The sequence below is a fragment of the Periophthalmus magnuspinnatus genome, chromosome 4 (assembly GCF_009829125.3).
Source record: "Periophthalmus magnuspinnatus isolate fPerMag1 chromosome 4, fPerMag1.2.pri, whole genome shotgun sequence".
Taxonomy (NCBI): Eukaryota; Metazoa; Chordata; class Actinopteri; order Gobiiformes; family Gobiidae; genus Periophthalmus; species Periophthalmus magnuspinnatus.
The window spans coordinates 28112563-28137068 of NC_047129.1; the positions used below are offsets into that span (position 1 = coordinate 28112563).

At 38.6% G+C, this 24506-nt stretch overlaps 1 protein-coding gene and 1 non-coding gene across 3 annotated transcripts; both read left to right on the top strand.

The window, feature by feature from the left end:
- Window positions 1-598: 598 nt before the first annotated feature.
- mllt1a (MLLT1 super elongation complex subunit a) lies at window positions 599-24425 on the top strand. Of its 2 annotated transcripts, none has more exons than XM_033965630.2 (12): window positions 599-749; window positions 9288-9468; window positions 11676-11758; window positions 14203-14346; window positions 15361-15486; window positions 16715-17365; window positions 17683-17773; window positions 17898-18003; window positions 18625-18724; window positions 19739-19816; window positions 22615-22686; window positions 23113-24425. In XM_033965630.2, the coding sequence occupies exons 1-12, from the start codon at window positions 738-740 to the stop codon at window positions 23239-23241; spliced, it is 1773 nt and encodes a 590-aa protein (XP_033821521.1). In that variant the 5' UTR covers window positions 599-737; the 3' UTR covers window positions 23242-24425. The 2 variants fall into 2 exon arrangements, with proteins under 2 accessions (XP_033821521.1, XP_033821522.1); XM_033965631.2 differs by having other exon boundaries at window positions 19739-19807.
- LOC117370445 (small nucleolar RNA SNORA15) lies at window positions 21718-21848 on the top strand. The gene has a single exon (XR_004541393.1). It is a non-coding gene; the product is annotated as a small nucleolar RNA SNORA15 (small nucleolar RNA).
- Window positions 24426-24506: the final 81 nt, after the last annotated feature.

Below are 24506 nucleotides of genomic sequence, written 5' to 3' on the forward strand. Positions count from 1 at the left end.
ACCAGCACATAGACATCTTCAAGTTACATTTTATCAACTTAAAATGATAAATCAGATGTTATGTTCATACAGTTACCAATTCCAATGACTTTTACTTAAGTAGTAGTTTCCCTAAATACTTTTTCCTCTTATTTTGACCACTACTTTATACTTACTGGAGTACAGATGTGTCATAAGTGTTAAACCTAGTATTTTTAAGTGATAATCATTGACTTTTTCACTATTATAGGCCAATACACAGGATAAAAGGTGAATCAGAGCACTTCCATTGCACTGTAGCAAAGAAAAGAGATTATAATTACAAATAAGTACTGAAAAATCACTAGGAGAGCTGTGTATTCGTTGTGAAAGTGACACAGAACGCCTGACACCCGAACAGCACAGCGCATCTATAATGTTGTCACTTTCATTCAATTAGTGTCATGTGCATTTTACAATTGAAACAGAGCTGAACCCATTGGGACACGGTCGCTGTCACTCGAGAAAACCACCACTAAATGCTTTAATTGTATTTGCAGTGAGGAGTCCACCCCGCCTCCTCTTTTCCGCGATTGGCTCGTTGCAGAACCGGCTAAAATCTGCGCGCTGTGGTTGGTCTGGAGAGCTTTCTGTTTTGGTCGCTTCGGAAAGGGGAGGGAGCCGTCTGCCTTCCGCTTGTGGGGCTGGAGAGATTGGCACACAATGAGGAGTAGGACGCCGCTCTAGATAACTACAACAATCACAGAGGCCAGAGAAACATGGAGAATCAGGTACTGTCGCTCTCACCTCTTCTGGCATCGCAACTTTTCCGTGCGTAAAAGCGAAAAGGCTGTGCGTAAAAGCTGGCGTGGGTCCTCTACTCCGCCACTAGCCACAAGAAAAATGCTCCTGCTGCTAATGAACTCGTAGTTGTTTGGCTCTGGAGCTATGCTAGCTGGCTGGCCACTCATACATCGGTATTTACCGCTAGCTCCAGTCTATCACAAGCCATTCTACACCGCTGCATAGCTTTAGCCTGAACCATGCGCGCGTAGATTCTGGCACTTAGCGTTTATTCCACTCCGATCTGTTTAATATGGATTCGTATGCTAATAAATGCAATATTGTCTGATTTTGACTGGGTTTGCAGTGGCTAAGCTAGGCCAGTGTGTGTGATTGGGCCGATGGCTAAAGGCTAGGGAGAAGCTACAAGGCGCCGGGGAAACATTTGTCCAGGTTGGAGCAGAGAGGCGGGGTGGTGCCTTCTTTGCCAGCGGCCTGATATTCCACTCCTATCGCTAATAAAACAACAAAAACACACATATTGCTACAGAACTACATTATCTAACCAAGATCAAGTTGTGCATGTTGTAATAAAATGTTTAAATGTGCGTGTGGACAGCGTTGAACTTGAATCTGAAATGGTGACCTCGCTATTATAGGCAAATTGCACAGGGCGTGAAAACATTTGGAGCACTGTATTAAGCCAAACCTAAAACGTAGCATCAAGTTGGTAATACCGTGCAATTTCCTTTCAATATTCCCGTGTAGATTGCTCGTAGTTAAGGTTTAAACATCATAATTACAGGTCTGCTGCCATGGCCTAGTATAGACGTTTCTGTAACATGGTTGTGGAGTGAATGCCTGGGGTGAGGTTCAGATGGTTAGGCCACACAGGAGGAGGAGGAGGAGAGTGGCTGGACTTGTTCTTGGAAGCTGTCTCGATTCACAGTTGGACCCTTTGAAGTTTTAACTGGATCTGACCATGGGAAACCCCTCTACCACACTGTCCGGAGAGGAGAGGGCAGGTTTGGTTTGGTGCTCTGGTTTTTCTGGTACTGTCATGTTTTATATTTTAAGATGGCACTCTGAATGTCAAGATGGATTAATTATTAGGGCAGTTGAATTGAAATTGCAGTTTGGATCAGCGTAATTGGCAACTCGAAAGACTGCAGTTTTGGAAGTGCCATAATTTCCTTCGCAAACAACAAAAGCTCCGGTCGTATTCTTCATAAAAACTGCTAACCCTGTAGTTTAGATCTGCACAAACATGTTCTGAAATGTGACTCTTGTATTAGTTTGTCAGCTCAGATTTCAGTCTTTTTGTTGGTTCTTCGTTGAACAGAATCTTATTATTAAAACATACATCTCAAATATAACCGGAAACGCAGTACTTGTCAGAAAAATTGAAGGTAGTAGTAAGTATTTTTCCCAAATCATTCCCCCCGAATAATAATGGTGATTATCCAGGACTTCAGTTCAACCTGTACCTCTGTATCTCCAAAAAGTAAACCCAAAACTGTTATCTATGTCACATTAAAGGTGGATTACACCAGCCTCTCCATGGTGATGTTATTCCTTGGCCTGGAATATTCCACAGTATATAATTAAACTTGTCTTTCTTGCATTTATTCAATTACTACAAGTGTTTTTCTTTCCCAAAACGTACTACCTTGAAAAGCATGACTTCTACTCAACAGATCTGACCTATAACTTCACCGGGAGGCGTCTTCTTTGTCGTCTTCATAGAGATAACCGAGTTTAATGCCATATTGTATAACATTCCAGACAAAGTGATAACATCTCCATGGAGGAAAGCACGCGGCGGACCAGAAAAGTTGCATATAGCGTACGTTTTGCTTTACTTAGTCATTCATAAGAGGGTCATTTTTTGAATATATGTGAATGGAAGTGAATGGAGGGTTTCAGTATTGTTTGGTCATGGGGTCAAATATAGTGAATACTTGTAAATATGATGATCGTGATATAATCGTTAATCGTTGACTATCATAATTGTGACGAAATTTCAGTATCGTCCCATGCTTGGACAAAATATCGAGTCATAAATCTTAAAGTCTTGGGAAAGTGATGATAGAACTAAACAGTTGTAGACATTGTTTCCTGAATACTGAGACCATTGCATGTGAATCTGCGTATTGTGGTTGAACATGCTGACTTGAAAGCAGGTCTATTTTAATTTGTGGTAAATGAGGCAAGAGCAAACGTGTGACTCATTAGGTCAGGCTTATCTTAGTTCTCTGGTTCAAGGTCAAATTGGTGAGTGATTTCTATTGTGCATTCCTTGACCTTAATTAATTTTAGCACCGGGGTTGGACAATACGATGAAAATACCACAATTGACTCATTTTGCGATCAAGATTTTTTTCATTTTATTACGTCTCGAAAACACAATAGTCCACTTTCTTCCTCCAAAGGCTGAACTCCGCTCCAAACCGCATGCTTTTACTGACAGAGGAATGACTGTTGACCTCTCTATTTAAAAAGAGCCAAGAGATGATTAGAAATGGCTGAATTTCAAGCTATTAAATCTTAAATATTCGTTCAGGCATATTTAAGATAATACCATTTGAGGTTAGGGTTATTTAGGTAAATTTTGGTGCAAATATGAAATTAACTTTAGCCCTGCGTCTTGACCTTTGGGTTACTGTGAAGTGCTCTGCGACTCTTTACTTCTCTCTTCTGAAACATGACTCAAGTGGTTTTCTAAGTATGTCTCTCTACAGTCTCTATTACATTTTGATGCATATGAATCATTAGAGTTAGAATTATGTTGTTTTTTTTAAACAATATTGTCAATTTTGAGTATTTTTGGCATAATCCTGTAGCATCTGTTCTCTTTAGCAATATGGCATGCTTCGAAATTTGTTATTACGTCACACTTATTCACATTATAAGGGATAACAGTGACTCGGTTGGTAGAGCGTTTGTCCACTGCCCCACAGGTTGACGGTTTGGCGCCAGCTCCCACAGATGAATGCTTCTGTTGTGTTCTTGGGCAACACACTTGACCCACCTTGCCCCTCGTGTCTGTGTACGCTGTGCTATGTGAGTGTTTCTTTGATGTATAGTGCTTTAAGTGCGTAGAAAGTGAAAAAGTGCTATCATTTTATTGCAGTGATTCTTAATTTTCAGCAAAACCATGTCTTACTAAGCAACTGTGAACATTAATAATCCGTTGACACTATTTTGAACAACTCTGATTTGAATAGTGTCCAGTTTCCAAACAGAACTGCACAGAGTAGAGTGACTGTCTTGTCTTTTGCTTCACTTAAAACACTGCAGTGGCTTCCTGTTTGACAGTGACAGTGCGGGGGCAGTGTGTTAATCCCAGCACAGAGCACACACCCTGTTTCCAATACCCCCCGCCACCTTCACAGGGGCACATCAGCTGTTTAAATGCCCCACTGTTGCCCCTGGGGTCAATCTCTTTCCAGTCATTGTTCATTTGGACATTTTTTTGTTTTATTTAGAGTTGACAAAACTAGCTAAACCCAGATACTGATTGATACTAAAACGATACTGAAGCACAATACTCTTTGGAACGAGTATTTAAACTGACAGAAATCACATTGTTAGGACAAATTATGACCACATAGAAACCTAATGTTGTTTTTGTCTTGAAAATTGCATTCTTAAAAAAATCCTTAGTATCAAAAGAGTTTAAAACACTGGTTTCAGCCAAGATTTAGTCAAATAATTTCTTTAAAATTTAGTCTGATCTTGATCAAATTTTATGCAAGTCTATAATGTATTCAGTTTACTAAAAAGTATGTTTTAGAGGCAGGCCAATATATCCATTTGCCGATGTTTGCACTTAAAGTATCAGCTATTGGCCTTAAATCTCCATTACAGGCCGATATTTAGTTTTGACCGCGGAAGAATACACATAAAGCTGTATTTAAACACTTAAATGTGAAGAGAAAATGTCGCAAAATGAGACTACACATTTCCTTTATAGGTTTGTGGTAAAAGAAAAAGGCTATGTTGGGTGAGTTTGTAGTAAATTTAAACTAAATTTGGAGAACATAATCAAAATCAGCCCAAAGTATCGGCAGAGGAAATCGACCATCAGTTGTTCTGGATTCCAAACAGTCGATATCGGCATTGACCATGAAAAACACATATTGGTCGATCTCTAATTTCAACATTCTATTTTCCAGATGGACGATAAACTTGTGGCATTTTTATCTTGTGCGATTTTGTGGCATAAGATCTTGTCCCATCCCTAAATATTACACTGACAGAAACTGACTAAGTAGAATTCTACTAAGTAGAATTTTTTCAATTGTTCCTAAAACTCCAAATTCACGATAAAAGGTGCATTGTGTAACTTCTGGTGGAGCGTCTGCCAGCTGCTTGTTTTTGTATAAATGTTATAGCGTGACCACAGTCCCACAGTATGGCAATAACGTCTCTGTCTCCATGGAAACAAGCAGGTAGTGCCATCAGTCAAGTTATAAGTCATATCTGCAGTATACATGTTTTACAAGGTATTTTAGCCACAAAAAGCATCTGGCAAAATAGATGCATTTAATTCCAAACTGTGAAGATTTAGACAAGCAGGTGGCATATGTTCCAACAGAAAAGTTACATAATGCACCTTTAACTTCTGTTAGAAAATGCTGGCTGTGATTGTGTTGTGAATGTGATATTATCTGAAGGAGATGAGCAGGTACGGGGCAGAGCAGCTGGACAAAGGGAATCGTAGTGACCATGGGAGCGGAGGGCATCGTGATCGCCATGGGAGCAGAGGGCATTGTGGTCGCCATGGGAGCGGGTTGTCTGCCAAAAGTTGTATTTCCATTATATCTGAGCCCTGAGAAACCAAATGTTGGGTCAGCGCACTTAATCTGTGGGTTTTACGTCTCTGCTGCACTTTCTTATGAAGAGGATGAGCAGCAAAGACTCGAAAATTCCACTGTACATGTCCAACTCGCTTGTCTCTATTTCTTTGCCTGGAATATTCCACAGCATGGCATTAAACTGATAATGTATGGTGCGTTTATTCGATGACAGGCGTTTTTATTACTGATGAATACCTTGTAAAACATCATTTGTGAGCGGACTTGTACACAGATCTGACCTGTAACTTGGTCTTGCTGCGTCACCTGCTTGTCTGATAGAAAAGTCACATAGTGCTTCTTTAATAGTTGGAGAATAAAACCACGCGGGAACATCAAATCAACATCATTCACTTTTATGTGGTGACAGGAGCTCAGTTTATAGCGCGCTCGTCCTCTGATCCGAAGGTTGACTCCCCGCGTTGGAAATTGTTGGTAAACCGGTCAAAACCACTGCGCCACAGGTTTGCGGTGAGATTCCAGCTTCCACAGATGAATAACGTTGTGTCCTAGGGCAAGACACCAACCTCGTATGGCTCGGTTGGGCTGGTCGTCTCCGTCTGTGTGAAAGAAACACCCGTTTCATCTCAGTCCTGTCCGTCCTAATCCCTCTGCTCTCTCCACACTCACGGCCACTCAGCTCTGGCCCAAATCCTGCATTCTTCACCGACCCGAGAGAGACAGACAAGTGGCCACGTCTCTACCCCCCCTACCCCAAATCTGCCAAATCAAAACAGTCACTTAGGACTACACGATATCATGGATGGGACGATAAACAATAATTTAGTTTATAGTGCAGTCGACAATAATCATTCATGGGACATGAATCAAATCGCTTTTATATCTCCAGAATGTGCAGAAAAAAGCTACTTATCCCTGATAATCTCTTCTACATCATTGTTGTTTTCACTTATAACAAAGTACAATACAATCGAGTCTCTCTAGTCTTTAACACAGTTTAAGACGAGACTGAAAACCCACCTCTTCTCCCTGGCATTTAATACAAGCTAGACAGGACATCTTTGTGTTTTATTGTGCTTTTCTGATGTATTGTGTTATCTGGATTTGTTTTTTGTGGATTTTTTTACTTTGGCCAGCTAAAGATGTTATAAATGTGCTATATAAATGCATTTGAATTGAATATAACAACAGTTTAAATATGGAACCTGTTCATGATATTAATTACAATTATTCATATCTGTAATCGCCTGTAATCTGGGTCTTTTGTCCCAGGCCCCAGGGTTTTAGGGACCCAGAATTGTGAGACTTCTTGTCCCGGGCCCCCAAATTTCTGTTGAGGGCCTTGTTTATTCACAATGTTCTCTGCTAGATCATAGCTGTTTTCACTGACAATGCGAAGTACAATTATACAAAAGTTGTTTAAACAAAGAAGTTATTCCTAATGTTAAAATTATAGTCATGTCTCTAACATTTTTAAACCATCAGCAACTTTAATCATTATCGTGATATAATCATTAATCGCAATTATTTTTGCCATGATAATCGCAACACAAATGTTCAATGTCGTCCCATGCCTAATGCCTACACAATATATCAGAATCAGAAGACTTTTATTGCCATTGTCAGTGAACACAACTCACAAACTAGGAACTTGCTTCGGTGATAAAGTGCAATGTAAAACACTGAATAATAATAATATAAAAAGGTAGAAATATAGCTGTTATAATAAAAAATATATACAACAACATCAGAACAGCAGTGCAAACAATATCATAACAATATAATATAAAATAGAATCAAAATCACAATTTTACTTGATCCAATTATCAAGTCAAATTGCAAAAGAACCATATCCTGTCTTTTAATCATAAATTCTTGCTGTGCCTGTAGTAAACTTTAGACTCCTACAAACATGCTCTGAAATGCATAGGATTTTTGTATTAGTTTACCAGCTCATATTTCAGATTTCTCCCGATTGTTAATGCTCCTGGGAATGTTGTTTACAATGTGCACGCTGAACACAATCCTACTTTCCCAGAATCCTGATAACTCCAGAAATCAGATAACGATCAGAGTTTTGGCATGCATGTAAACATAGCCTCTATTGCATTGTCCCGAGCTCTGGTCTCTTACCCTGTCCCGCCTGCGTTATTGTTCATGCTAGCACAAAGCTCTGTAGCTAATCACTACCATAAAGAACCAGATTATCTCGTAGTGAAACAGGAGTCAGTAGTTTTTCAAGTGGACAGCAGCACAAAAGCCTCTGGACTTAATCTCGCTTTAAGAATCTATGTTTATTTCACAAGAACTATTGAAATTCAAATGAACTCAAGTCTTGGCTGTTTTGGGTTTTAGCGAGTTTTTTGGTAGTTTTCCAAAGTAATACGTGACTTCTTGGTTTGCTCTGGTTAGGGATGCTCATTCTGGCACATTTCCAGTTGTTTACAGTAGTGTTGTCATGATACTAACATTTCTGTATCAATATTTAGGGAAATATTTGATACTCAATACCAATTTTGACATTGCTTTGAGGCTTACAAGGTTGTGATTTTCTACCAAAAATAATAGTAATCCACTTTTTTTAAATATTACCATGTGGTTTAGCCTGAAGCCTTGTTGTTTTTTTGTTGTTGTTGTTTGTTTTTTTTGGTTTTTTTTTTCCAGAAATAATTGTATGTATATTTATTCGATAGATTTGATCACAGTTCATGTTTTCTTAGTATCTTTTACATAGTCTTTAAGCAGTAAATAAAACCCATGTGCTTTTTCTTTACGCTTCACTGTGATTGGTTACATCCACCTGTCACTCAGAGCAGGATGGAGCCCGACCAATTGAAGGAGTGGGTGGTGTAAAGTGTCTATTTTTTGTTTTTTTTTCCCCCATATTTTTATTAATGTGTCAACAAATATTACAGTACCCTGTCATTTAAAACAACAAATGCATACACACCTTTTTCATTTTTTGTATAACAAGAACTAAAAAATAATAAATAATAATAAAAACAATAACTGTACAAAAATAAATAAATAAATTAGTCCCACAAATCTTTAGTAAATAGATGAATAAGAGCATCACACAATAAATAATAAAAAAAATATATATATATATAAATCCTAACAAAATAAATAATAATAATATGGAAAGTGTTAATTTTTGACCATAAAGCTGCGTTAAACAAAAAAAGCAGGGCAACATGATACGGTAATTTGACCAAAATAGCAAAGCGCCACAGGGATGAAAACACGATTTGATTGTTATTGCTTCAGCCGTGCGTTTTATGAAGAAAATATATGAATAAGCAAAAGTGTGAGTGGACTAAGAGGGACAAATTTTGGACCGAATCTGGAGCGAGGCTGTTGAAGGTACCGCGTCTTTTTGCCCACACCGCTGATTTAGCAGCGAACGGGCACTTGGCAACGCTGTCAATCAAACCTGTTGAGCGACCTCGGGGGGAAAAAAACGCCTGATTTGTCTGTTATTAATGTTCATATCTTGATTTATGGACGCAATAGCGAAATAGGATCACGTAGAGTCAGAGGATGGACCTGGAACTGCGCCCATGCTCACTTCTTATTTAAAACGCGGCAGCTAGCGTGTTAGCTATGTCCATCTATATATACAATCTGTGGGAATAAGCAAATAAGATGCTCCCATAACATTTAATTGCCCGTTCATAACTCAATCATTCATAAGGTTTGCTAATATAAATGATCTTGTTTGTCCAGTGCACGGTGCAGGTGAAGCTGGAGCTGGGACACAGAGCCCAGCTGAGGAAGAAGATGACGTCTGAAGGCTTCACTCACGACTGGATGGTATTTGTGCGCGGCCCTGAGACCGGAGACATCCAGCACTTTGTGGAAAAGGTCGTGTTCCGCCTTCATGAGAGCTTCCCCAAACCCAAGAGAGGTGAGTCTGACATGATTAAAGAGACACTACTTTCCAATATTATAATGTTGTTTCCTCATCACAAACAGACCTGGACACGTTTAACACACAAATCCTGCATATTTAGGCTGAGTTTTGCTATCAAAAACACTCTGTTCCACTTTGTGATGTCATGTGGTAATACAGGAAGTGCTCCACTGTGTTTTTAAACTCCACACACCTTCACTAGAATCATATGGATAATTTTACCCCCAGAATTGCCAATCTGAGCTAAAGGTAAAATATAGCTGTTAATTTGAAAACTACTGCTTCATGACATCACAAGGTGGAACAGAGTGTTTTGAGCTTTGATGTAGACAGACTAATACTAAAGAATTACTCAAACGTGTGTGATTATTTTACATTTTGTTTAGTCGTTTTAGATTTGTTGCTGCTTACTCTTAACAGTAGAAACATGCACTGTCCTCACTAAGTAAACCAGGAATATTATTAAAATGCAGTATAATTTTCCTATGCCGTCACAAGTGAAAGTTTGTGGTATAACTGGTTCTTTAATCCTTTTAACGCCTTAGGGCAAGTGGTGCAGGCCAAGTGTCTGGTCCAGAGACACAACAACAACACAGAGAAAGCAGGATTTGAACTGACTCACTTCTAGTTGGGGAATTGCGCTATCTGCCTTTTAATTGTGTTATAATTTTTCTTTTTTATGATTTTTATTTATCAAAAAACAAAGTTATACAACAAAAACGTATTCAGTGAGTTGATGTTAGTGCAGCTCCAGTTAAACCTGTCACGACAAATACTGCATTGACTTATTCAATATATAAAAGCTGGAATTGTATTTTTTGGTGTCAGTATTTATCGTGTGTACATTTTCTTTGGAGTACTGGGATATTTGTGGTTATTTTTTGGTTGTACGGTAAGATTTAAGCCAGAACAGATTGAATTAATAACGTCTATGACTCATTACAGATGCAAACTAACGACTAAAGTGTTTCATTCTGCTGTTTATTTATTGCAGCGCATGATTTTTTTTAAACAATATTGTACATTTATAATAGTTTTTGTGGTTTAAATGTGATCTTGGGTTTTTGTGCCAGTGGAATAAACTAGTTTCAGTGTCATTGTTTATCGTCTATATTTACTTTACTAGCGATATATTGCAGTTTTTATTGTGACAGGCCTAGATCTTGTCACTTTGATGGCGATTTACAACGTCTGTGGACTATTATTGTACATTAAAAAAAGACATTTGGGTGAATATGTACGTGAACTGTTTTAGTATAATGACGTTCAAATATTTGGATATAAGGACTTTAGTTTAACCCGAACACTTCACCAGATTTGCATGAACACTACACCTGAATGAGACGGGCAGCTCACATGAGGCGTTCAGGGCTTGTCGGGAACGTGGGTAATTTCCTGGGTCAAACTGAGGCTAATCATTACAGCGATTTGCTTCAAAGCTAAAGGCCGTGCTGATGAAAAGCCACCGGGAAGAATCCATAAATCGCTTTTCTCTTTACTTCACTGGCTCTTCTATAAAAAGCAGCGTTTTTTTTTTTTTTTTTTACTGGAAAAACACATTTCTTTAAAGTGGATATGACAGGTTTTTGTGTTTTTTTTTCTGATTATTACTTGGTTTGGTGGGATAGTACCTGAAGTAAATGTTTACATAGTTTTAAATCAGTGAGTTTGTGGAAAGAAAGAAGTTGAGGAAAAGGACAAAAACACAAGACGTAGCAGCGATTTATCAACATGGAAAACGCCATCCAACAATTTATGCACAAGAAAGGCTTTTTTTTTTTTTTAGTACCGGTAGTTTAAACCTTCATTTAACAGACAAATACAGTTTTTATCTTTTTTATTAGTCTAATCTCTAAGTAATGTGTAATTTAGACATGTTTTGACCCTTTTTAACCGTATGGTTGCTAGGTAAGTTCTGAAGTTACCTCTACTCGTGTCATATCTGCTGTTTGTGTCCATCCAGGAATTATAAACTTCACCAAAATTTTAAAAACTAGAAGAAAATTAGGCAAGATTTTGGTCAAATTTAGTGATAAAAAAGGATACTAGCCTGTCATATGCAAAGTCTACAGTCTGTTTCTGCTTTAACTCCATATGTTCTGGTTGATTGTTTTGGTAGAACTATATTGTCTTTGTTTGTATAGATTATTACGTTATTTGTCGCTGTGCGGTTTGTAACGTAAATGTTTTTTCTTGTGCAGTATGCAAAGAGCCGCCGTACAAAGTGGAGGAGTCGGGGTACGCAGGATTCCTCATGCCCATAGAGGTCTACTTTAAGAACAAGGTGAGATTTTAAAACATATGTTAACTGTCAAAACCAGTTTATACGAAATAAATGCTTAAAATGATTTACGCACTCACTCAAATTTTAAAAACAGCAGCTCCACTACACAGTTCACATTTATTTCAATTATTTGAATAGTCCTTAGATTTGGGCAAGTGCTGGTGATGGAAGACAGAACAGAAGTAATCAATTTTAGTTCAATATTTTGTTTAAATGTAGATTTTTTTTTTGCATATAAAGGTGCACTGCGAAACTTGCGCTGTATGAAACTTAGAAATGTGGAAATTTATGGGAATAGAAAGTGAAAACTATAGTTGGGAAGATCTCATTGGCGATGGATTTATGGAATACTCTGGAATATTACAGCCAACAACATTTCCATAGAAACAAGCAGGAGAAATCAGGTTTGTGGAGATGCAAGCCCACTCACAGTGCAAAAAACGCAACCACAATAATAAAGAAAAAAAGTTACATACTGTGGCTGTAATTTACTGTGACATCATGAGTATTTATTTTAGCCTTAGATTTTCTGGTAACATTATCAAACTCAACTAGAAATGCATCACAAACTTCAGATCATTGGTACTTTGACACTGATCTGCCTCGATCTAAATGCCCGCTGCTGTCTCGCTGTTTTAAATGGTCCAATCAACAGTAAATCTCAGAGCTCGTTGGATAAAGCCGCACTCGATGTACAAACCGAGTCCATTTACTCTCCATTAAAAGGCCTTCGCGTACAGTTAACCTGGATTAATGTTTTAGATCATGTTGTTTAAATACGAAAACACGCTCCATGTTTAGAGTCTCACAATCTATGTCACTGTAATAATTGGATCAAGTAAATGCGTCTCACTATAAGGTTAAAGGTCGACTGTTAATTTTAGTTTTCAATTCAATTCAAGTTTATTTATATAGCACTTTTAGCTGCCCGAACTGCTTCACAAATGCACAAATAGCATCGGAAAAGAACAATAAAACACCAAGATATCCTGTCTAGCAAGTGTTAAATACCAGGGAGAAGAAGAAGGTTTTCAGTTTCGTCTTAAACTGTAGTAAACCCCATTTATACATAAGATCTTTGCTATTGTTTTTAATTAATCAAATAGAAAAGCAATGTAAGAATATAATGGTCAATTGTGCACAGTGTACGATTTTAAAGATGCACTACCTAATTTTTCTGGTGTTGGATCTGCTTTGGATAGAATATTCCACAGTAATTTGTCAAGTTTTGTCGATTTGTCCATGTTGCATTTATTCAGTTACAGATTTTGCAAAAAAAAAGATATTGCTTGTGTTTACAGAAAGAAAAAAAAAGCGAACATTTTCCTTTTCTTACCCCTCCCTAGTTAAATGCCATACAGTGGAACATTTTTATAGACTATCTTCAGTTACATTGATTCTATTAAGTGAAACATGTCATTTAAAACCCTTAGACGTAACATAAGACCTGATCTCTTACGTTTCAGAAGTCCGTCGTTTTGTTGTGCCTTGTTGGCTAATCATGTTGTTAGCTTTGTCATTTCTTTGTGTTGCAGCACGAGCTTCTTGTCTGTCTCAGGTTTCATTTGCATTTTCTTTCTAATATTTCACTGTCTTTCATCATCTTGTTCTTTTGAAGTGTTTTCTGAAGTTTTGTCGTTTCTCCAACCAAAATGTACAAAAGGAATATATAATTTTGAATACTTGGATAGAGTAGAGAAAAATATCATGGGTAGAGTCGTCAGATCCACTGGCCCACAGGTTGGTGGTGCGATTACAGCTTCCACAGATGAATGCTGCTGTTGTGTCCTTGGGCAAGACACTTAACCCACCTCGTCCCCAGTGTCTGCGTACACTGGTGTATGAATGTGTGAGTGGTTCTTTGATATAAATGCTTTGAGTGAGTGCCTTGAAAGTGGAAAAGCACTATATAGAAGTGACCATTTATCATTGAATTTTAATATAATGATAGAATTGAATTTTTTACAACTATTACCAATTATCTATCTTCCATGTATTCAGTTAGTGTGTGTTCTTACTGTTAAAAGAAAGAAAAACATGCAAAACATTCTTACTGTGAACAGAGTCACCTTTCCAGAGATCTGACCTGTAACTCTGCTGGGTTGCACCACCTGCTTATCGCCATGGAGACTGTATTTGCATAGTGTATTTACTTCAGAACATTCCAAACAAAGCAATAACATCTCCATGGAGACCAGAAGAGAGTGGTCCCCCCTACTAGAAAAGTTACCTAGTGCACCTTTAATCTTAAACTGTTTATCAGAATGTTTCCTTTTATGTTTGTGATAATTCAAAGAAAAAAAGATGATTGTATTTAAAGCCTGGAGGACGACCAGTGTCTCCTTTAATAATGGGAAACTGTGATGTTGAAGCGTCGACAGTTTAATGACAGAAATGATCTAGTAAAACTTTGTAACATGTTTTGGTGTCTTGTTGTTGTTTAGGAGGAGCCAAAAAAGGTTTGCTTCAACTACGACCTGTTCCTAAACTTAGAGGGAAACCCGCCTGTGAACCACCTGCGCTGTGAGAAACTGACCTTCAACAACCCCACCAAAGAGTTCAGGAGGAAGCTCATCAAGGCCGGAGGGGTGAGGCCGTCTCTACTCTGTATAATTAAAGGGGCTTTCATGTTTGGAACCTTTGGCCCGGACTTTCGGACTTTCCTGTTTGGTTTGGTCCAAACTCCAGGTGTGAATGCTCTCGTGGGCTGTGGTCTGGACCAAACAGCTGCTTCTTTGGTCCAAGAAAATGCACTTGTACACGCACATTTGCTCGTTCAAAACCCTGTGGCAGCGCTAAACCAATGAAATATTAGCTAACTCTTTTCTCCTAAAACTGCTTCTGTTTGGTCTTTTTTTCCCCCTCAGAACTAAGGAGAAAAAACTTGTTGTGGAAAAGCAGTGGACTCATTATAAAGCTGCAACACCTGGAATAATTGTGATTTGCTGACTACTAATATAATAGTTATTTATATTCTAATCCACAAAGACCTCTAACAATAAAGAGAGGCATTATTAGATTTTATTACTAAATATCCTCTAACAAAAAGCATCACATTTCAACCTTTATTTGGTTAAAAAATCTCAACGTACAATAGAAATAATAATTTGACTCGTCGACCACTTCAGTCACCATCAGCTGAAGCCCTAGTTCAATTTGACGTAACAATTTGTGATCAATATTTGTGTAAAAATGTTAAATACCAGTGCTGTGTATATTCCATATTGGCTATTAGTTTGTAAAGTCTCATGTCCCTTTGATTTGTTTTATTTATAAAGCTTTTCAAAGACACTGTGTCTCATTAGGTGTTTTTAGCGGAGCCTCATTATTTTCTTATTGTTTCGCTCCATTACATCATCTTGGTCTTTTGGAAGTCGTCTTTGTAATTTCTCTGACCACAGTAAAAAAAAAAAAAAGGAGCACCGTATCTGTATTTTTAACCTTAATTTAGAATATTAGTAGTTTATTTTTAATATTAATCCCTGTTTCTTGATAAAACAGCATTAGTAGCATCATGAATCACATTACACTGTTGTATATTTTCAGATTATTATATTATCTAACCTCTTACATTATGATTTTAAATGCTTTTATGGTTGCAGGTCTTGGTGGTTCCTGAAGGAGCAGAAGCCGTGTCCAGACCCAGTCCAGACTACCCCATGTTACCCACAATCCCCCTCTCCGCCTTCTCAGACCCCAAGAAAACAAAGACCTCTCATGTGTCAAAGGTGAGCCAAGATTCCCGATGGAAAAAAACCTAAAATTCTGCAGTAATTATGATTTAAAGATGCATAACTTTGTACATTTTCTAGTGAAGGCTCCACCACACGCTTGTCTCCATGGAGATGTTATTGTTTTGCCTGGAATATTCCACAGTATGGCATTAAACTTTTACCTATCTTGCATTTATTGAAATACCGTTGGCCTTGTGACTTCCCCTGCACGTTTCAATAATTCCATACTGTGTAATATTTCAGGCGCAGCAGTAACATCCCCATGAAGACGAGAAGGTGGAAGTTCCATAGTGCAACTTTTATCAGTATGGCCATTGTTTATATTGGCGAGATTGTATCACGTGCGCCGTTACTGATCATTAAAGGAAACAGGAAACCCATCCCTTTTAAATGTCAACCCGTTTATGTAGTACATTATCAACATTATCAAATTATACTCAGAACATTTTGTCTTTAAACTTTTCATTTGAATAATCGCTGCCACACACTTAACCAGTTTGGCTCCCACTTTTGAAATAATAATGTCTTAAAAGCATAACTTGATTTGTTGCCAACAGTAGGACTAGTTTAAACTCTTAACTCTTACTATGTGTGACCTTTGTGGCCAATTATTACAACAAACTGTTCCTACTTTTTCTGTTCTCGTGTTCAAAAGTAAAACAAAAGGTTGTAGAAATCTGTAGGAATTTGAAGCTGCACTATGTAACTTTTTCTGGTGGGATCTTGTCTTCATGGAGACGTTAAGGCTTTCCCTGAATTGTTTCACAGTATTGCGTTAGACTTGTCGCTCTTGTATGTGTTCAGTGGGATTGTTGCTCAAAAAATGTCTGGAGAAAAACATGTATTCTTACAGTGAGTGGACTTCGCTCTCTACAGATCTGACTCATAACTTGGCCTAGTGGTGTTGTCTATCTCCATGGAAACTTTAATGCAATACTGTGCAATGTTCTAGACAAAGTTTTAACATCTCTGGAGACATGGAGACAAGACTGAGCTACATAGACTGAGCTGATTTTGCAAATTTGTGTCTTTGTATTGCTTTAAACTCTCAAACCTAGAAGCCGATGTGTTTTACTGATTGAAGGAAGTTGAATAGGTCGTGCAAACAAATTCATTTCAGCCAACAAGAAGAAATGAAAGAGTCAAACTAAATTCAGCCGTCAAGAAAAGTTACATTTTTAGCCACATTTCTGGTAAGTCTTTTGTGTTTTTTTCGTTCTAGGAGCCCAGCAAAGAAGGAAGTGGAAGCAGTAAAGGACCCAAGCCACACAAAGTGACAAAGGAGCACCGAGAGCGCCCCCGAAAGGACTCTGAGAGCAAAGCAACGTCTAAAGGAGACACAGACCGGGACGGCAGCAGCAAGAGCAGCCGGGACCCCTCCTCTTCATCGTCGTCTTCAAAAAAGCCCTCAGAAATTAAAGTCAAAGATGAAGTCAAAGTCCTCCCCAAAGCGGCTTTTAAGGAGCCGAAACTTACCCTGAAGGAGTCCAAGATGGAGGGCATGTCTCCCAAAGGTGGGGGTCCAGGTGCGGGTGGAGGCGGAGGAGGAGGAGGAGGGGGAGGGGGAGGGACAGGAGAGACAAAAGCTCCAGGAAAAAGACCTTCTACTGTGGACTCTCCGAAGCCTAGCAACAAGAAGCAAAAGAAGGGGAGCTCAGAAGGACCCAAGGGCGCTGGGGGCGGAGCGGGCTTCACCGGATCGTCCCCGCGGGTGTCGTCTTCGTCCGCAGCGGGACAGGTGTACGAGAAGAAGCCCAAAGACAAAGGCCGATGGGTCAAAGGTAAAAACGATGCACTGGAAATCAAAGAGGCGAAGAAACTACAGGAGTCTGAAGAGTCCAACTCAGAGGATGAGGCGTCGTCGAAGTCAGAGGTTTGTGTTTTACTGCAGGGCATTATGGGAGATTGGGTTTTCTATTGGTATAAATTGGAGAGATTGAATTAGGACCTAATATAGGACCTTTAACTAAACGAAAAATCCATAGATAGTTTCTTTACTTTTTTTAAGAATGTGGTCCTATTACTTTTGTGTTGGAAAATTAACTTTTTTGCGTGTTTTTTGTTAAACTGGTACTGAAATGAAATCGAGTATCGAGCCTTTTTCTTAGTATCAAAACTGAATATACAGTAGTGTCAACTCTGTACATTTCTTGTTTAAATTTTAACTTTGCGCTTGTCTTTTCCTCACAGCAGTCGGCTCCTTCGAGTGCCTCCAACTCCAGCTCGAGCTCAGACTCAAGTTCAGACTCAGACTTTGAACCTGGACAGAAACCAGGACAAGGTAAACTCCCTCCACCCAACAGTGAACACTCCAGTAAATATGGTGTAGTGCATACAGTATATTACAGGTCTGTTTAACCTGAGAAGTCCGTTTACCTTTTGTTTTTGCCTGTGTTTCGCCCCAGGCCCGTTGCGATCGATGGTGGAAGAGATTCAGTCGGAGGAGTCAGATGACGATGACAGTACCTCAGAGGAGGAAACTCCTGTCAAAACCAACCCAGGAAACTCTCGGTGAGTGGGCTTCAAACATGACAGTATAAATGTTTTGGTGTTGAACTGTTAACTACTGTAAGCATTTAGTTAGCTTTTAGTATCCAAAGCCATAAAGAGGCAGTTTGTTTGCTTCTTTTCTGCATATAAAACTGTTTCTTTCAGGATTAAATAGTGTGTCAGTAACAATATGCAGTACTATGATGGGAAATCCCCTTGTAATTGAATTCTTAGGTGTTTAACCATTCAAGTTTCAGTGCCAATTTCAGTGTTAGTCATACGTTTTATCACATAACATAACAACTGGAAGAAATAAATCAGCATTTCTCTAGTACGAGGCCAGCTTTATGAAATCAAATCCTACGAAAGATAATGTAAAGTTAATGTGACAAACAGGCAGATAAAAAGCACTTTACATGTAATTTTAGTAGTGAAGATTGAAATCAAATGACTTCATATTTTGCAATTATATTTTGACCTGAAAAATCACAATTACTGATTTAATCTTGACATTCCTTGTAAGCTGTAGGCAGTTAAAAGACAAAATGAAACCTTCTGTGTTTTCCTGAGTTTGAGGCTTGCATCGCTCTTGTCAGTCCTTTTTGTTTGACCTTTGCCCTTTGCCCTTTGCCCCTGTCTTAGCCTGAGCCTGGACAGTGAGAGTGACAGCAGCGATGGGTCCCATCGCCCCAGCAGAGACCCAGCCCCTCCCGCTCAGAAACACGGCTCCAACAACAACAAAGTGAGTCTCATTTTACCTCACAGCCTTTTGTCTACTTTGCTTTTCTATGACATGTGAAAATGGCACTGACACAGTTTATTAAAGTCTGTATTAAACATGGACAATACATCAAAAACAATTCATATTATGATGTTCTCGGAGCTAAATGCCGATTACAATTTTATCAGAAATCATGTATTATTCTAAAGTCTTTTAAGATGTAAAAAAGTAATCTGCTTCACAATTCACGGTGATTGGTATAACTCAAATAATTCTTATCATAGTGTTAAAGGGCCGATATTACGCTATTTTGTGTTGTTATAATGTTTCTTCATCACAAACAGACCTGATGTTGTGCTTTGTTTCATTCACACATGTTTAACACACAAACCCTGTATATTTAGGCTCTTCTCTCGAATGGAAAACGCTCTGTTCCACCTTGTGATGTCACGTGGTAATACAGGAAGTGCTCCACTGTGTTTTTAAACTCCATACACCTTCACTAGAACCATTTGGATGATTGATTTCAGTCGTGGAATTGCCAGTCTTGCTGAACTATAGGTAAAATGTAGCTGTTAAGTTGAAAACTACCGCTTCATGACAACACAAGGTGGAACAGAGCATTTTGAGCTTTGGAGATGTACAGACTAATAATAAAGTGTTACTCGAACATGTGTGAATGAAGCAAAACACAACATCACAGCACCATGATTAATGCTTTGCTTAAAAATTTCCACAGCATTAAACAAATCCATTAGCTTTTTTTGAATTACACGTTGTTATTGCTCAAAATTCAGTTGAAAAGAGTAGATATTAGCATTAAGAGGTTTATCCCTTGAGACCTAAAAGCCTGTCATGGTACTTTATAATTTGCATTTGTACAATAATGTCACATCTCTTCTAAAACTACAATTAAACACGATGTGGTATGGACACAGTTATATTGAAAACAGGATCTTGGTGTAACCCCTTTTTGATCCATCCTCCCATTTCCTTATCGTCTGTTTCTGATTTTCCCCTGATGTTTGTGCGCAGGTGTCCGGCAGAAAGAGCCCCGACTCCACCTTCCGCTCGGAGAAGGTGCTGAAGAAGGGATACGACAAGGTAGGAAGGGTAAATCAAACTTTTTTTTTATTCCCACATTTTTCACATATGTCATTTTTGTCAAAGTTCAACGAGTTAAGAATGATTTCAAGATGTCGCAACAGGTGGTAATTCTATCCACATGTGAAATGATGGACTATGGGCTTAGGTTTAATGTAAAGCTAAAATATCCACTTTCCTTTCAATAAAAACATGGTCCAGATACTGTTACCGTGGAAGTGACTTTACACTGGTCTTGTATTGTTTTACCAAATGTCTTCAGAGCATCATTGTAACGGGAGATATAAAACCATAGAGTCACTCGCTGCAATAAAAACGGATTATGTTTTGAAATTAAATCCTAAATCCTAAGGTGTTTATGTGTTACTATGAGCAGAGATTTTGTTTAAATGTAGTGGAAGTGTATTTAGGCCTGTCACGATAAGACATTTTGAAGTCACTGAAGTAAATATAGGCGATAAACATTAATATTGAAACTAATTTATGCCACTGACACAACCCAAGATTAGATTTAAACCTATTCTAAACTATTCTAAATCTGCAATATTGTAAAAATATCATGAGCTGCAATAAATAAACAGCAGTTTTCATCTGCAGTGAGCTGTACAAGTTATAAATTCAACCTTTTATGGCTTAAATCTTATCATTTAGCCAAAAAATAACCAAACGTTTCCCAGTAGTGCAAAGAAAACGTACACGATAAATATTGATCCCAAAAACATATTGTTCCAGCTTTCATATATTGAACAATAAGTTGATTATTGTGACGGGCCTAGGTGTAATGTCTATAAATGTGCTTTGTTTGATAAGATATTGAATTTTTGTCAGCAGCCCATTGTTTATTTTTATTGACACTGAATGGAAATGCAAATATTGACCCTCAAAAGCCTGGTGTCCGCTGTTCTTTTAAATATTTTTTTCTTTATGAATGTCACTCTTCAACACATTTTTAAACACAGGTATCAGGCTCTACGCTCTGTGTGCTAAAGTCAGTTGTATCATTAGCTGAGGCTGGCGCTACATACGATCAGTGCTTCTGAGTTTTGTAATAGTAGTAGCGAAGGGAAACGAGGAACTATAATCTTGCCTCTTCTCTGGACGGCTTATGTTCAGGGATGTACTGATCTGATACTGATATCGGCGTCTGTATCTGCCGCTGATCCAGGCATGTTTAGAGTATCAGCTTGTGGATTTTGTTTATAGATCAGCCAATACAGGGAGACACTTGTTGTGTTTACAGTTAAGTCACATGTTTGACAGAGATTGATAGTAGACACAACAAGACGAGGGCTCACTCTGTGACCTCTAGGCCTGTCACAACAATTACTATATCGACTTATTGTTCAATACATAACAGATGGAACAATAATTTTTGGCGACCAGTATTTATCCAGGGACTGTTTCTTTGGTATTTTGGTTATTTTTTCTGTTCTGTGATGAGATTTGAGCTGTAGAAGGTTGAAGTATGAACGATTATGACTCATTATAGACGCCAACTACTTCAGTGTTGCTTTCTGTTATTTATTTATTTAGTGCAGCTCATATTTTTACAATATTGTCCATTTAGAACAGTTTTGGAGGATATTTCTGCTTTGTTTTGGTTTCAATTATTTATCGTCTATATTTACTTCAACAATATATTGCACTTCAAAATATGTTACCATGACAGGCTCAGCGACCACGATTTCTATATTTCACATGAGATATTGGTTGCAGCTTGTATTTGGTCATACAACGATTTCAAGTTGAATATTTGTCCCTATCACTGTGAGACCTGGCCACAAAAATGATGCAGTGGACCCCCGGTTTTAGGCAGCAGCAGCGTACTTTGTTTATTTTGTTAGGGAATCCATGCTCATAATTAATTTCACAGCAAGATGAGTCCCCGCCAGGTTAAAAAGTGCTTCTCTGCATGGATGAATTCTGTTTTACTTCCACATAGTAAACACAGTCAGACACCATGCTAAAGTAAACTTCATACTGACTTTTCTGCAGAACAAGGACTCATGCGCCTTGTTGTTTTGTTGATATGAAAACAAAATCTCACTAGTACTGTCATTTTGAAAGTGTTTGGATATTTGATGTTTAAATATTCCTGAATGGACTTTGTTTTGGTCACCCCTAGATAAGCTATAGTTATAATGTTGTATGGACAGGGGCGTCAGACTGGGAGGGGTAAAGGGTATCGTTTACAGAGAGGGGCCCCTCACAAAGTCTGTAATGAGCATTTTTCATTAGACAAAGTGTAGTGTGAGTCCACCATGATGATTTATACCCAGGGCCCACAATTTGGTGCTATACGCCTGGTTATAGATATAATTATTTTAAGATAGAAGGAAAGATAATGCAGGTTTTTGTTGTTCTAATAAGTGAAAAAAGCAAAAACTCTAAATCAGGGCTGACCAAACTACGGCCCAGGGGCTAAATGCGGCCCTTAGACCAATTTTTGTTGGCCCTCACGTCTCCTTCTAAACTGGCCCAATTGATCAGCAAGTATTTTTACTACAAACTGAAGAGATTCTACCTATACCTGAATATATAACCTGAATAACATCACACTGCTGCGGCACAGACCTAAAAATAATCTTCCAAGTCTTATTAATGGTACAATGTCTCTGTCAAACCTGTATCGACACTGGTCTGTGCCCTTCCGCTTCAAATATATTTCAGTATGCAGCCCTCGTGGGAAAAAAGTTTGGACACCACTGCTCTAAATGGAAGGAAATGTATCAATTACTGAATATTGCCTTATGGATTTTTTTGGACAACATGACACTTGACTGTTCTGACGTCTGTCTCTGTTGTAGGCTTATACTGAAGAGTTGGTGGACCTTCATCGCAGACTCATGGCCTTAAGGGAGCGCAATGTTCTACAACAGGTGAGAGTTTAAATCTAAAATATTACCCGATTTTACCGATTAATAGAGGAGACTGTGGTGGTCCCCCATAGTGTAATTTTTGATCCATTCTTCCATCACTGGCCGCTGCAGCTCTATATAGAACAGGGATGTTGAAACATTTTTCACCAGAGGCAGTATATTGAAACATCTTTGAAATGGAGGCCCACACCTGTGTCAATACAGTGAGTCATTTACGTTGGAACATTTTACACAGCTTTGACGCAGCCACCACACCTTAATTTTAGTCATTTAGTCATTTTAGGTCAGTAATATAATACTCTCGAGGCAATAACGATAGAATTATTTAAACTGTAATAAAAAGTTCTGTCTTGACCAGTTGGGCCATAGTTTGCACACCCCTGGTATAGAACATACAGATCTAAATGTTTCTCTTGTCATTCTCAGATTGTGAACTTGATCGAGGAGACGGGACACTTCAACGTGACCAACACCACCTTTGACTTTGACCTATTTTCACTGGACGAATCCACTGTCCGTAAACTACAGAGCTACCTGGAGGCCACAGCCACGTGACAGGACGCCGACCCTAAACAAAACTACCAAACATCTACACAAACTAGACTCACAAGCACACATGGGGTCTCCTTCGTGCTGCATTCAAGGACTTCAGGAACAAAGTGAAGAAGAGGAGGACAAACTAGGATTTTTACTGAACAATGTTTTTACTTTTGAGTGTATGCAGAGCGATAAAACTCACCCCAATTTCAGGGCTGCACAGTATTAGAGACAAGAAACTGGATTTTAAATGTTGTTTTAATCATGTACTGCTCAAATATATAACATCCAATTGAAAAAGGGCAAGGGGACAGACCCTCCATGCACCTTTTAACCCGGATTGAACCATGCCTAGACGAGATTTACCTGGAGTCAACTTGTAGCTAGCCTAATACTACCTTTTTAATTTGCAAAAAGTCTTATTTTTAGATCATTTAAATTATAATTGCGTCCATATAATATTGTGCAGTCCTGCCCTCTCCCCTGTCTGGTTCTCCCCACGTCTCAGTGCTCCTTCCTGGGCTGCCCCTCGCTGCCCCTCCCCCTGGGGTCAGCTGGAGCTCATTTCTTTGCTGGCGTATCCCAAAAAACCCTCCAAGTTCGGGCACAAGAGGCCGAGGCTCGAGTTAAGATGTCGCCTTTGTGAGGGTCTCTGTTCACAAAGCTCAAACAACAGCTGGTGTCTCTCCTTCAGTGCTGCTTACAAACACATTAGACGCAAATAATGGAAGAAAACCAGTCCAACGACGCAGTTTGTTTACATGGCACTAAAAAAATGAAATTATGGAGTTGATATGGACGTTTAAAGGTGCACTGCGTCACTTTTCCTGCTTGTAGATTTTATTACGTTGCCTGGAGTGTTCCTCAGTATGACTTTAATCTTCATCTTCAGCTTTTATTCAATTATAGCTGTTTAAAAAAGCCAGAAAACACATTGGAAAACATACATTCTTACTGAGATCTGGCTCGTCTCTCCACAGATCTGACCCGTAACTTGGCCTGGTGGTGCTGTCGAGTTAAATGCCAATCATGTGGAACATTTCAGACAAAGAAATAGTATCTCCATGTAGTCGAGCAGTTTGAAAAGTTACACAGCGCACCTTTTTAAAATGCACCTGAAATGAAGGTAAACTATGCACATTTGCTCTCAATGGCAAAGAACAATTTACAACTTGTGTCAATTATATAAATTAGTCCTTGGATTATTTGGCTCCTCCTTCATTTTCACGATATACTTCCCAATACAACACTTTGAATGTTGTTTGAGTAGCGTACTATCGGTT

Coding starts and splice junctions, on each gene's coding strand:
- mllt1a (XM_033965630.2), top strand. Junction 15,487..16,714: donor AGACCTCTCATGTGTCAAAG/GTGAGCCAAGAT, acceptor TTTTCGTTCTAG/GAGCCCAGCAAAGAAGGAAG. Junction 17,774..17,897: donor TGGACAGAAACCAGGACAAG/GTAAACTCCCTC, acceptor GTTTCGCCCCAG/GCCCGTTGCGATCGATGGTG.